This window comes from Canis lupus, chromosome 16, assembly GCF_003254725.2.
Source record: "Canis lupus dingo isolate Sandy chromosome 16, ASM325472v2, whole genome shotgun sequence".
Lineage (NCBI taxonomy): Eukaryota > Metazoa > Chordata > Mammalia > Carnivora > Canidae > Canis > Canis lupus.
Genome location: NC_064258.1, coordinates 16,539,172 through 16,554,172, shown reverse-complemented (window position 1 = coordinate 16,554,172; position 15,001 = coordinate 16,539,172). Strand labels below are relative to the sequence as shown.

At 47.1% G+C, this 15,001-nt stretch overlaps 1 protein-coding gene across 12 annotated transcripts in view; it reads left to right on the top strand.

The window, feature by feature from the left end:
• Positions 1–15,001, top strand: part of PRKAG2 (protein kinase AMP-activated non-catalytic subunit gamma 2) — a 264,514-nt gene that overhangs the window by 205,830 nt on the left and 43,683 nt on the right. For 9 of the 12 annotated variants that reach the window (XM_025452415.3, XM_025452404.3, XM_049094700.1 and 6 more), the window contains one exon: positions 233–302. In XM_025452415.3, coding sequence (XP_025308200.1) covers positions 233–302 — 70 coding nt within the window. Of the gene's footprint in view, positions 1–153; positions 303–510; positions 628–15,001 lie in introns of those variants that run through there. The other 3 variants (XM_025452433.3, XM_025452443.3, XM_025452445.3) reach the window with 3 other exon arrangements.

Sequence of the window (15,001 nt, the reverse complement as noted above, 5' to 3'; positions counted from 1 at the left end):
GGGCCGCGCCGCCCCGGCCCCTCCGCCCCAGGCCCCTCCCCGCGGCGGCCCCGCGCGGCCCCGCCCGCCCCCGCCGCCCCCGCCGCCCCCGCCGCCCCCGCCGCCCGCGCCCCCGCGCGCCCGCGCCCCGCGCGCCCCCGCCCGCGGCCCCGCCCGCACCCCGCGCCCCCGCCCGCGCGGCCGGGACGAGCGCCGCCGAGCGCATGCTGATCCCTGTCCTCCTCCTCCTCAGGCGGCGCTGGCGGCGGCCCCGGGACCCGCGGAAGCCGGCATGCTGGAGAAATTCGAGTTGGAAGAAGAAGGTGAGTGCCCCCCGCCGGAGCGCGCCCCGTGTCGCCGCCCAGGGCCGGGGCGCGGGGGGCGCGGGGGCCGCGGGGTTCACGCCCGGAGGCTGAGCGGCCCCCGCTGCCGAGCGCGGCCGGGGATGCGGGCGCCGGGCCGGCTCGGGGGACGCGTGCGCGGGGCCCGCGGGGCCGCTCGGGGCGGGAGGGGCGGGAGGGGCGGGAGGGGAGCCCCGGCAGCCGGCCGCCCGCACCGAGGGGCGGCCCTTTTGTCCTCAGCAGCCCGAGTCGAGGGAGAGCAAGGTGTCATGCAGCCTGATGGTGTGATGCCGCCGCTCCCGGAGAGGTAACCCCAAATTGTGTTGACGGCCCCACCTTTAAATAACGCAGATGGGTCCCTTATCGGGGTGTCCGAAATACCACCGGCAGGGTGTGTCTGCTGGTTAATAGAGAAAGTTAAATAGCAAAACCAGAAGCGGCTTAGAGCCTCGGTTTGGAGTTCAGGTGACCCTGTCACTCCATCGTTTGTGTCGCCTCGTCTCCCGTTCGGTTTTCCTTTCTCTTGCCCTGTGTTCTTCTTACTTGTCTGGATCCTGTTTGGAAGCTGTTAGCATGGGAGGGGGGGCGAGCTTGTTCTCTGGCAAAATTAATATTTTAAAACGGAATACGATGAGCGATCACCTGGATCTTATTTTGAAACTTAAAATTGGAAGGGGATAAGCTTGTTTTTGGGCAAAATCCATATTTAAGATGAACTAGGATGAGCTCAAAGCTGAAAAACAACTTCCTACAAGAGGCTTGACAATTTGAGGAATTTATTTTAAAAGAACTCCACACTGCCTGGCGCACTTGCGTTATTTACTTGGTGACTTCTCTTTTTCCAGAGTATTGATAGAATGAAGCTCCTGGAACAAAGAATTTGCCATGTGGATGCTGTGCCCTGTGCCAACTTTACTTTAATCCTTGCGTTCACTTACAGTCAGGCAATCACTTAAATATGCATACACAGCCGATATGAGAATGTTAACCAGACGGTATTAGGCCAGTACCTGCATTTATTTTGTTTTACATTTCCTGCAGCACTTCACAAACATGTTAGCTAGAAGATAATGCATGTGAAGTAATTATCATTAAAAGTCTGCATCTGTATTTATTATTAGCCACCAGTTACTGGTTACATTTCAGAATCTTACTGGGACTTAATGTGCATTTTATTCTACTGAAAAATAATCCAGTATCTTAAATCGAATCCACCCCATTACTCATCAGTTCCGTGTCGCAGGTCATGTTTTGACCACTCTCCACAGAACAGTATGGTGTTCCTCCCTTTCCACTGAGACTTTGAATATCTGGGGATCTTCTTCTCTGAGATCAGAAATGATGAGAATCTGTTGCATTTTAACTTTTTGCAGACTCACGTGGGGGCAGGAGGAAGGTGGAGGGTGGACTCGTGAGAGAGGCACCCACAATTATGGTTAAGCACACAGTCCCAGCTTCGCATCTTAGCTGCATTCCTTATGTAGCCCTGTGACTTGGACAAGTTCCTGAACTCCTCTTTGCCTCACTCTCCCTGTTTACAAGACGAAGCTAATACCAAGGTGTTTTGAAGATTAAATGAGATAATTTGTGTAGAGTGGTGTTTAGTACAGTGTATAAACCCTTAGTAAGTACTGTGGAAATCTTAGTTACTATTCTTTTTTAAGTGCTCTTAACCTGTTTTACTGAATTCATTGACTTTTTAAGGCTTTTATTGAGGGACCTTAATGGAGATTGTTCTCAACATGGATTTGTTGAAGGGTTTTTATTACTTGAGATTTATTGGTTTAATTATGTGGCGTTTCTCAAAGCAGATCCGCAAGCCTTGTTTCTTTTGCATTGTGTCTGTCAACGTAATGAACATGAAGTTTTAAACCTAAGCATCTAAGAAAGGGGATTTCCTGTTTTCTCTCATCTATTTTTATCTATATTGCTGTCGTTACTTTAAAGTATGCGGAATCCCACAAATAACCATGTCAAACTTTTCTAGATTCTTAAGGAGGCAGAATGTTAAGCACTTGCTTGGAAGCCGTTAGCAGAGCTGGAAGAAATAGTGTTGGTGTGGTTGTCTAAAATGCTGCTTTGTTTCTTTTGAACTTTATATTGCTTATTCATCCATGGTATGGAAAAACTGAATATCCTGAATCTTAAAATTTATTCGGGAGTTAGGGGGGAGTCCTAACAGTTTAAGGCATTACACCTTTAAATATCCTGTGAACTGATGTGTTAGCAGCCTACATAATAGATAGCTGTTGAATAGATCCTCATTAAATCTTTAAATTTCCTTCTTATCCAGTTAATGTTGTAATGTGCACCTTGCGCTCTGGACACATTGCTTAGACAGAGATACGTTTGGTATATGCAGACATAAAGGATGACTAATATTTTGGTTACCAAGTATTTTTCTATTTCCTAATCAATTATAATGGATACTATATTTGTTAGAAACAGTCTGAAAAAAAAAAAAAGAAACAGTCTGGAGGCACTGGTAAAGTTGGAATCATCCCTTAAAACATCATTTGCTTCTGGAAAGGGAGAAAAAGCTGTACCACGATCCACCGTCCCTGGTCAGGGTCATCTGCCTGGATTCTGACACCAACAGCCTGCCCACTTTCTGCTGCCAATGCTTCTTACCCTTCCACTCTGACAGAGGAACCACTCCTTTAGGGGAAGATCTTTAGCACCGTCTCCCATGTATATGTAGGATGAGTGCGTGCTTCTCTTCTCGGCAGCCTCACCACCTCCTCCCAGCCGTACACGCCAGTGATCAGAGAGCTCTGTGTGCCAGAAGTCAACAGAGATCTTTTTTTTAAGAGGCAGATACTAATTCTGTGGGTTTGAGGTGGGACCTGAGGGTCTGCATTTCTGCCAGGCTACCAGGTGCTGCTGCTTCATAGACCCCTCCATGAATAACAAGGCCCTGGAACAGAGCAAACTTCTTGTGTAAAGGGCCACATGGTCTCTGTCTGTGTCACGACTACTCAGCTTGCCCAAGTAGCAGCGAGGCAGAAAGCCACTGAAGGCCACACTCAACCCAACAGGCGATGCTCCACTGAAACTTTATTTAAAAAACACGCCCAAAAAAAAATAAATAAATAAAATAAAATAAAATAAAAAACAGGCCAAATTTGACTCCCAGGGGTAGTTTGCCAGACCCCTGCTCTGTATGCCTTGCGTGCCTGGTCATAGTACGGGCAAGACCTCCTTTTCCTCTGGCTCTATCCTACCAGTGATGCAGCCCAGCCCTACCAGATCCTGCCCACTTTTTGAGGCCATCCCCAATACCCACTCTATGCCTTTATCACGATTCATCTTACCGTTCGTCGTGCCTGAGATGGTTGGCACATGGCAAGTGCTCAGCAGTGTTGGGAATTGTGAGGACGGCATCTCCACACTTGGGGGAATGTTGCGAGGCCTCCGTGATTCCGTGGATGCACAGTGATGAGAACAGTGCCTTACCCATAGCAGCCACCATATGTGTTTGCTTTTCAAATTTTTTATTCATGTGTCCATTAGATTTGTGTTTGTTTTTATCAGGATGAGCAGTCATGAACTTATTTAATGGCAGGACCAAGCGCAAGTACCGCGTAGGGACCTGAACACCACCATGAAGTAGATGAGTTCCAGCCTTTCACTCACAATTAGTGAATCTGTAATTCTGGCACCACTTCAAGAATTTTACAGCCCCTTGGAGCTATCTGTGTTATCTCCCGGCTTCCCTCTTATCCCGTCAGCTGTCACGGACTCTTCACTTATTTCGGGTTTTTAGTGACTTGTTGTGGATGCCTCACCCCACTTAGCTGGCTCTGCAGCTGGCTTTTCCCCTCTTCCCTCGCTGCCTGACTCCTCCCTGGTCCCAGACCATCCTTGCTGTCCTCAATGCCCTTCTTCACCTTCACAGCATTGTCCAAGGCGTAATTTTTCCAGAACTCACCTCCAACTCATTTTTCTAGCAAGGCTAGTCAACCGGGTCTACACTGATCAAAAATATATAAGAATTAAGGGACTCCTTTTTTTTTTTTTTTTTTTTTTTTTTTTTTTTAGGAGGGAAAGTATTATTTTTCCAGTCAAGAATCTCAGAACTTTAGGCCTACTTTGGTAATGAAGGCGCTGCATCCTTAGGTAATCCACAGTCTCTTGGGGTTTTGCTTGCTGTGAGTTTTCTATCTTTTTTTTTTTTTTCTTTTGTGAGTTTTCTATCTAAAACAAGGCCTGACACTTAGTGAACTTGAACTTTTCCTTCTAATTAAAAAAATGGTCGCCTAAAGCAACCAGCAGCCACTCTGTAAATTAACAGAACCAAAAATGCGTGCCCACCCAAACTCACTCATTCTTAACTGGGGGAGCAAAGTGAACAAAGACTGGTTCTTGTCAGGGGACAGAAGTTTTTTGATATAACAGCTTTATAACAGGTTTGTGGCTCTCAATGGGCCACAGTCCATGAATGGATACACAGTGTGTCTGTGGCTTTAAAGTTTCATGGGGGTGGGACAGTTAGGGGGAGAATGTATGAGAAGTTTCAGAGGTGGATTGGCTAGTGAAAAAAAGTTTGAGAAACACTGCTCCAACATCAGGAAGAATTATACGTCTGTGTTTTGTGGTGACCTGTCAGACACCCCCTCATCACCTGGCCTTAGGGCCACCCTCTCAGTGAGGCTCAGCTGAGTCCACTGGGTTGGCTGCTGGCGCTCCTGTGAGGAGTGCTGACCTCTGGTGGTAGAGATGCTTGGGTGACCGCCTTGCACTCACCCCTTGGCCACTCCCCCGTAATGATAAGATTATTGTAGATTATTGGAAGGCTCTGATGATCATTTGAACTCTGCCCTTTCCTACTGAGCTTACATATTCATCTTCAGCAGGAGATTCTCTCTTAATAATAGAAGTAGTCACAATTTTATGAAACATTTACAATTAACATTTTTGTTCTCCAGCTAGCCCCATATTTAAAGACTTGCCAGGGATCCCTGGGTGGCGCAGCGGTTTGGCGCCTGCCTTTGGCCCAGGGCGCGATCCTGGAGACCCGGGATCAAATCCCACGTCGGGCTCCCGGTGCATGGAGCCTGCTTCTCCCTCTGCCTGTGTCTCTGCCTCTCTCTCTCTCTGTGACTATCATAAATAATAAATAAAAATTTAAAAAAATAAAAAAAATAAATAAATAGACTTGTCGTATTTAATAGATTTGGGGTATTTGTTTTAATGTCTCTGAAGTCAGGCTATAGCTTGACGTTTAATGGTATATCTTAGATTTGATGAGACAAAGTAGTCATCTCGTAGGCTGGGGAGGTTTTATTACCTGAAATGGAAAGATCCACTACTTGAAATACAGAGGAGAGTCCAGAAGACCCAGGGACATTCGAAAGAGGGGCCTGCCTCCAGGCTTCACAAGTAACTGGAAAGTCATTATTCTGGCCCTCTCCGTGATGGATGGATCTCCTTGACCTTCCCTCTCAAGACAGACTTTACCTGTTCCTGGGTGGTGCTCTGCTCTGACCCCACCACTCTGGGGACCACAGTACAGACCCTCGACCCATCCTGCAGCTCTGTGTGGGCAGCAGTCCCTGAAGATACTATGCAGCATCTCTGCAACTTTAAATGTTACCTGTGGGTTTTAAAGTGGGAAAACCTGATACAAATTTTGGGACTTTACTTAGAAAGAAGTGGAAGATTTTTTAATATCCCTTTTTTGTGGTTCTCCTAACCGAGATGTGTGTGAAGCATATCAAGCACTGTTGCAAGTGTCCACATTTATTGAATCTTCACATCAGCCTTGAGAGGTAAATATTTTTATCATCCCTGTTTTATAGAGGAAGAAATGAAGACAGTAAGAGGTGCAGTAAATTACCTCGAGGACGTATCTGGGAAGGTGGAGAACCCAGTTTCAAACACATCCTGTGCCCTGAGCCTGTGTGCATAACCAGCACGAAATTATCTTGTATTTAGAAATCCTTTCCGTTCACCCACCTCCTATACAGTTACCAGCCCGTTTCCACTGAGGGGGTTGTCAGTGGCTGCATCGTGCAGACTCTGGGGGGACACCTGTCACGGCTCTTCTTACTTTGAAGAGGTGACAGTCCGCAGAGCCGGCCTCTGCCCCCGCGCCCCACTCTGCACCCTCATGGTCCCATATCTACGCAGTCCATTTTATCTCCCTGATGGCTCTTACTCTTCTTTCTTGAGCCCTGGACATTGAAGTTGCTCGTGGCCCTGCCTGGGGCCTCCTCGCCCCCACATGTCACTGCCTCACTGGCTGCCATCGCCTTAGTGACCCCAGGGCCTGCTGCCCAGTGTTTTAATGCCGTGCACTTAGCACAATGTGTGTGTTTTAATGCCGTGCACTTAGCACAATGTGTCGTGACCGGCAATGGCCAGATGCACACCCCAGCGTCTCCCCGAGGACCTGGTCACCTGCCTGACCGGCTGACGGCCCATGTGCTTCAGCCTCTAGCACCACCGCCTCTTTTCTCGCCAGCCGGATTCAGTGAGTGGCAGCACATCTGCCCAACTGTGCTTGTGTTAACAAGCATGATGTTCTGGCTCGCTCGCCCTCTCACCGTTGCCACTGTCACTGGTCCCATTGCCTGAGGCCAGTGGTCCGAGTGCCGCTTCCACACAGGCTTACCCACTGCTGTTGGAGGGATTACATGACGCACATACTGATCTGTCGCTCCCGTGCTTGAAAGCCTTCAGTGACTCTCCCTGGCCTTTAGGCTGGGGTCGCAAATTTCCGGACCTGCTGTCTGCCCTCTCCTGGCGCCCTCCTCTGCGCCCCTGCTTGTGTCTCCCCCCGCCTGTCCTCAGCCACCCTGCCTAGTTCCTCTGCCTAGTTCCTCGGCACTGCTGGGCGTCTCCCTGGGCTGTGCTTCCTCTCCTCCTGGCCACCTGCTAGTTCCCTTCAGATCTCAGCCCAAGTGTCACTTCCCTGGGGAAGCCTTTCCCAAAGCCCCAGGCAGGACTTCCTATGTTCTCTCTTGATGGGGCTGTTAGGGAGTAATGCACTTACTTGTGTTTGTCACTGACTTGTCCGCTCAGTGAGGATGGGCACTGAGAACTTAGGTTTGCCATGGTTTCAAAGATGCTATGATGAATGAGGCTTCATTTTCAGTAAATATTTGCTCCGTGTGCAAACATATGTATACACGCCTGTGTGTATGTGTATGTACACACACGTATATATATTTTGAAGGTTTTTAACTTTTACTCTGGCACCTAAGCTTAGCGTACTTCAAGTAGTTAGAGTTATTTCTTATAAAGAAACAAGGCATTTCTGTGAAAGACGAAATCCATTTGCTGGGTGAATGTGTATCAATCACAGAGCAGTTGCAGGTGGGGGCGTGTGGGGAGGATGATGACTTGTGGGGGCCCTCCCAGGGGTGCAGAGACCCTCCCCCTGGACATGGAGGCAGAGCGCACAGCAGCTGAACGACTGCTGGACGGCAGAAGTGGGTGGAAATGGGGTGGCTCGCTTACGTAATCTGGTAACCGAGGAAAACATCTTCTAGATCTTTCTTTTGTGGCTGCGATTGCACTGGCAGTGATGTCAGGGAAAAAGCAGCCTCGCTTATATCTGATAATCAAAGGACGGGGGAGTCCATTTGCTGGAGGAAACTAATTTGGGGACCTTTTGGTTAAAATTTTGTCACTTTTTAATCTGTTTCATGTGCCGCTTCTGCCCCCCACTGTGAGCTATTTCCTGTGAATCTGAGTTTATGTAACTACCTGGTTCATGGTCGTATGTTGGTCATTTGTAACCAGCAGTAAGCTGCCACTGTCCTTAGTTTATAGGTCACATGCTATATTTTTCTATGAACTGTTTCATCATTCCATTACGGCCTCGTCTGGCACACACATATCCACATTGTCTCATGCTTCTTTACACCCTGTGTTTGGCGCTCACTTTTCGCACAGACTTCTCTAGTTTTGGAGCACATGTATGGTGTACCGCCCCCCCCTTGAGTTGCATATATAATCAGTGTCATAGTTGCCAAGAGCTTGGGTCAGAGCCAGCTTGAAGACCCGTTCCTTCCACCCAAAAGCTGCGGGACTTCAGGCAGGTTATTTCAAGCTGCAGTTTCTCCATCTATAACTGGGACATACTAGCAGCACCTAGCTAATAGGATTATATGAGGATTAAGTAACGCAAGTGTAGCATTCACTACCGCACCTGCTGAGCGGGACAGTCTCTGCAGGTACAGCCCTGTGATGAAGGCCCAAGAAGGACCGAAGAGGCAGCTGAGCAGGAATTTAAAGATTAAAGTCACCATTAGCATGTCACCTGGAGCCAGTGGTTCCTTCGGCCACAGTTTTAGGACCCGTGACCTCAGACGTCTCCCCGAATGAGCACTGTGTGTGATCAGGTTGGCGTTTGTTTATGTCCATCCCTCACTCACCCTGCAAGAAAGATGGTGTTACCCCATTTTATGAATGAAGAAATGCGAGCTGAGGGCATTAAGTAGTTTGCCTGAGGTCACCCAGAAAGTGGTAGCAGTTATAATCTAGGCTTGGTCTAGCTCTGCCCTGTTCTTCCTTCTATGCTCTGTACCTGGAGTCCCCATGGGAGGAGAGTGGCCCGCCGCACCACAGGAAAGCCCCAGAAGCCAGTGAACCTATAGAGGGATCTTCTGTGAGTACCTCACTCTGCAGATGATGTGCCATGTTAGAGGTAGCTGGGGGGATCCACTGTATTGCTAAACCCCAGAGATGTTTATGTTTTCATGGACAAATATCTTAGCACTGGCCAACTGGTAATGGGTCACTGTGGGTTAGAACAGCATTGTGTCCGAATCTCAGACTGCAGCATGCTGCGGGGGCTCTGGTGAGGCTGCAGCTCACCTGATGAGATTGACTGAACTGGGCCGCCACACTTGTGACTCAAGATGATTTGCTAAATATATTCATTTATCTCTTTTCCCTTCTAAAATCCTACTGAAATGACAGCCGTCAATGAAATGGCATGCAAAAAGTCGTCCCGCTCAGCAAAACTCAAAGTGTGGTTCTTGGAAAAGACCCAGAAAAGTGGGTCAAGTGATGAGTGAAAATGCAAAGCTTCTGAAATCAGAGGGGTCCTTAATTAAAAATGCAAAGATTGGGCAGCTTGAGTGGCTCAGCGGTTAAGCACCGCCTTCCGCCCAGGGCCTTATCCTGGAGACCCAGGATCGAGTCCTGCGTCGGGCTCCCTGCATGGAGCCTGCTTCTCCCTTTGCCTGTGTCTCTGCCTCTCTCTCTGTGTCTCTCATGAATAAATAAATAAAATCTTTTAAAAAATAAAATGAAATAATATAAAACAAATAAAAAATTAAAAAATGCAAAGATTTAGGAAATAGCATTAAAAGAAACTTGAGTATACCAAACTGTATCAATAAATTTAAAACTCAACCATAAAAGAAATTTAAAATTAGTTGAATCGTACACTTTAAATAGGTGAAGGGCATGGAATAATAACCAAGCTGTTTAAAAAAAAAAAAAAAAAAAAAACAGGTAATGAAAAGTCCTCGGCTTCCTTCTGCCCTGCAAAAGAGGCCCGGTGTTCAGCCTGTCGATGGGTGTGTTCTGTAAAGCCTTCAAGGAACAGTTTGTGTGTAGGTTGTTTACACAATTTTAGAAAAAGATGATGGGTTCGCAGCTCATTCTGGAATGCTAGCTTGATCCTGACATCCAAACCAGAGGATGGCACACAAATTAGAAAACAAATGATTAAGTTGAAAATATGGGCAGAGCCCCTGCATCAACATCAGCAGAAGGAGCCCCAGGTTGCACAGTGACCAACCTACATGCTGTTCTGGGAATGCAAGAAGACTGCAGTTTATTAAGAAATCATCAAGGAGGGGGATCCCTGGGTGGCGCAGCGGTTTGGCGCCTGCCTTTGGCCCGGGGCGCGATCCTGGAGACCCGGGATCGGATCCCACATCGGGCTCCCGGTGCATGGAGCCTGCTTCTCCCTCTGCCTGTGTCTCTGCCTCTCTCTCTCTCTCTGTGACTATCATAAATAAATAAAAATTAAAAAAAAAAAAAAAAAAGAAATCATCAAGGAGGGATCCCTGGGTGGCGCAGCGGTTTAACGCCTGCCTTTGGCCCGGGGCGTGATCCTGGAGACCTGGGATCGAATCCCACGTCGGGCTCCCGGTGCATGGAGCCTGCTTCTCCCTCTGCCTATGTCTCTGCTTCTCTCTCTTTCTGTGTGACTATCATAAATAAATAAAAATTTAAAAAAATTAAAAAAAAAAAGAAATCATCAAGGAATTAACATCTGCAGGTTAAAGGAACGAGGGCCCTGGTCATCTCTGTAGATATCGAAATAGCAGTCGATCAAGGTCAACGTATATTTCTATAACAAAATCTTTAAGCCAAAGGAAGAAAAAAACGTCTTTAAGTTGCTGGAAACCTACTTGCAGAAGCCCCTGGGCAGCTGTGAGGGGGTTGCTGGCACTGTCCCTGCCAGGGAGGCCCCACCCTGCGGACCAGGGGCCCAGGGGCTTGAGCCTCACCCTGCTTCAATGGCCTGTATCCTAAGGGAACATTGGCTAGGGTGGACGCTTCAATCGTGTGGTCCCAGAATTCGACGCGAAGCTGTTTTAAAATGAATGGGAATCACATGTAATTGCAAGGTCACAGCTTTGTGACGGCCCTTAGGCATTTATTGCAGCCAGTTTTGAGCTGAGAAGACTGTGTGCCTTTACCTACCCACACTTCTTTGCTACTGAGTCTTTGATCGCCCTTCCTGGGAAAGCCAATGCGCTTCCCTTTTGGTGGGTGGGGATTCTGTGCCAGAACACGCAAAACCAAATGTAAAAAGCATAGAGAGAAAAAAATCTAACGCACTTCATTTATCTGGCTGCCTCTTAACAAAAACAAGATCCTAGTTCTTGGAAAACACCAATAAGTGGGTAAACCTTATACCTGTAAAATTATATTTAAGCATTGACTTTGTTAACATTCGTGTTTCTAAGCACTTTAGGAAAACTGTGAGTTTGGGCTTTCCTGTGTAAAGTTCTATGTTCCCGTTTTTGGTTATTTCTTGCTCAACTGTTTTAAGTGGTTTTGTAAAAAAAATAATAAGACACCATAAGTATATAGAAAATGTGTTTCAAAATGTAAAGAATAAAAATATCTTTAAAAAACTAAATTGACGTTCATGGATCGTTCAATGAAATGTCTGTGTATTAAGTTAAAATTATGAGGATTGGAAATAAGGAGTGGGACAAAATTTTGGTTTCTGGGGTTGTAAGTGAAGTTTGAGGTGATGTGTGGATTTTGTTTTAAAATGTCTTCATCCCGGGGCGCCTGCGTGGTACAGTCTGTTAAACATCCAACTCTTGTTTTTGGCTCAAGTGGTGATCTTGGGGTCATAAGATCAAGCCCTACCTCAGTGTGGAGTCTGCTTAAGATTCTCTCCCTCTCCTCTGTCCCTCCTGCTTGTGTGCTCTCGCTTTCTCTCTAAAATCAATCTCATTTTAAAAAATGCACACTCCGCTCTTTGAGACGTGAGTTGGGTCTGTTGCTCTGGCCTGTGATGACTTAAGAGCAGTGTTCAGTCATGGTAAATGAAGGAGGCAACATGTGGGGTGGAGCCGGGTGTATGTTGCTGGCCATTGCCGAGCAGAGCCTCTTCTCAGTGGTGGCTAGATAGTAAGTGGCATGAGAAGCCGGCCCCCGAGGAGAGGCCACTGGTCCCTTTGAGGGTCCCACCCTTCCCTCGGTCCTAGAAGCCCCCAGTTCCCACAATAATAAAGTCTGAACTGGCTGGCGGTTTTCGTTTGCCAGGGAGGATGCCCACAGCTGAGTTATGACAGCAGAGCAACAGAAGCAGTCAGTCTCCCGTACGGGCTTGAATTACGTCCCCCGACTTGGAATCAGTCAAGCAGTTTGCAGGGACACTGGCCCAGCGCAGGCAGGATGAACCCTAGCAGGTGCTACAGGTGTGACACATGCTTCGGGAATCAGGAGGTCACTGGAACCAGCCCCTGCTCCTTTCTCTCCCGTCCCCACCAGTGAGCCATCTGCGAGCCACTCCCAGCCAGCCTTTCAGCACCTTCCACCTGCCACCTCATCCTGCCATTTTTTAGACTAATTATCAGTGACAGTCTGTCCTTGGTTTTCATACAGTGAAGGCTTGAAATACCAAAGATTCACACCGTCTTAGAATTCATTCTTTTACAAATTCTTCTAAATTAAAATTCTGTGTAAATAGATTATATAAAAAATGATTTATGACTTTAGAGATTATCTCTGAAATGTGAATTCATCAAGTTGTTTTGCTGTATTTTCAGGTTTTAATATATACAATAGTGTGAACATTTTAATGTCTTCTGCAGTTGTATTCAACTCCGTTATATTTTTTTGTCCAAGAGAATTCGGAAATAGTTTCAATATAAAATATGCTGGCAAACACTTTCAAAGCTTTAGATTAATGATGTTGTGCTTTAAAAAAAAATTACATGGGGCCATTACATAGATGTATTCTTTCTATGACCAAAAAAAATGTCCATTTTCAATTCTTCAGTCTTACAAGGGTCTATAAACTTTCTTTACTGATCACTGAATCTAGACTCACCAGTATTTTAAACATGGGCCTCTGTTATGGTTTTTCTTTTTTTTTTTTTTTTTTTTATTTATGATAGTCACACAGAGAGAGAGGCAGAGACACAGGCAGAGGGAGAAGCAGGCTCCATGCACCGGGAGCCCGATGTGGGATTTTATCCAGGGTCTCCAGGATCGCGCCCTGTGCCAAAGGCAGGCGCTAAACCACTGCGCCACCCAGGGATCCCGTGTTATGGTTTTTCTCTGGAAGGACAGACACACACAGTACAGGAATCCCGGACTCCTACTCGGCCCTCTGCATTTTCCTTACAAGCCTTTCGTTGACCTGCCTGCTACTCAGCAGGTGTGAGCTCGTGCCAGCACCTTCGAGGAGTTTGGGGGTTGGGAGCCTGGCCAGTGCCTCAGGAGGCTGCCATCTAAAAGGAAAGCAGACTGTAACTTTGGTGCAAGGCACACGATGACTCCAGACCCGAATTACTCCCGAAGCACGAGTGACAATGCCAAAATGAGCAGTTACTTCTGACTTTAAGACTCCTCAGGAAACTGTCCGGGCCTTTGAACTCAGTTCGGAGGCTGCATCAGTTTTCCGAGGCCACCATCGCCATGTCCCACAGACGTGGCAGCTTCGAACAGCAGAACTGGATTCCAGGTGACGGTGGCAGTCCCCTCCTCTGAGGGGCATCTGTGTGCTCTGCCTCTCTCTCTTAGCTTCTGGAGCCTCATCCCCGGGCCCGTGGCGGCGGCGTCACTCAGCCTCTGCCTCGTCATGTCATCCCGTGGCCTCCTCCTCTCTCTGGGTCTCGTCTTCTCTGTGTCATAAGATCAGAGGTCTTTGGATTTAGGACCCGGCCTAATCCAGCCTGATCTCATCCCAAGGTCCTTACTGTGATTACATCTGTAAAGACCCTTATTCCAAATAAAGTCTCCTTCTGACCTTCCAGCTGGGCATGTATTTTGGGGAGCCACTCTTCTGCTAAGAAAAGGCAGGTGGGGTTCCAGAAGCTGGTGGGGGACTGGAAAGTGCTCTCTTAGAAGAGGGAACAGCAGGAGCAGAGCAGAGGCGGAAACCCAGGGAGCACATTCCCAAAGTTGAACTTTCCAAACTTCAAAAACTCCTCTGAAAAGGAAGTCTCCATGCAATCTCAGAGTGGACGACTTGGGGGACGGGTAGGAGAGGAGGCCAGGAGGGCAGGTGGGGTGTGGTCAGATCCTCTCTGAGGGAAATGCTGGCTTCCACGCATCCTCACCTAGGGTATAGGATTGTTCGCATTAAAACTTAGATGCTGCATTTTTCGGATTCTTTTTGCTGACGTTCACAAATGAGACACTTCGGACATATACTTTCTACTTCCCAATAGTGCTTGTTAGCAGTTGCCTCAACCAGCAGTGGGTTCGCATGTTGTTGGAGGGGTGGTGAGATTTCACTGCCTGTGTAATGCTCTCTAATTATGCTTCTGTCCAGCAACATAAAACAGGAGCAAGAATGGAACACTGATAATATCTTAACCCCAGTTACCCTTTGAATAAGGGGAGTCTGAACTTCTTGTGTTCTCAGGAATTTTAATAACACATTCCAAACAACCTGTTATTGTTGAATGGTTTTGGGGTTTGGTTTGTTTTTTTTTTTTTTCTTTTTTTTGTTTTTAGCTTAACTCCACGTTATTATTTTCTATTTCATTGCATATCATTCTGCAGTTGTAATTTGAGATTTCATCATAGGGAAAATAATACAGATGGTGCCACGTACAATCAGAAAGCCGATACTCAGTATAGGGAAGCCATGACAGTTGATAATATTTCACTTTATTTTCCTAACTTAAAATACTAATACTTTTGTGATTGACGTTGTCTTCTTACTACAGTAATCATCTCTCTCCTTATCACAGGCCAAAATAAATTTTATTATCATTTGTTTTACAGATTTAACATTTTGCTTTCTTTGGTCAAGTTTCTTACATTAAAAAAAAATGTTGTAGGTCCTCCTCAAACCCCACACCCCCAGTCCAGTTGTGAGGAGCATGTCAGACTTTCCAATCAACCGGCTCCTTCCCGAGTGCCTCCTGGGATTCCTCAAGACCATCAAGACAATTGGAACGTCTAGGAAACCGCCTCAGCCAAGAGGCGCCCGAGGAGCCAGGCTGAATGTTATG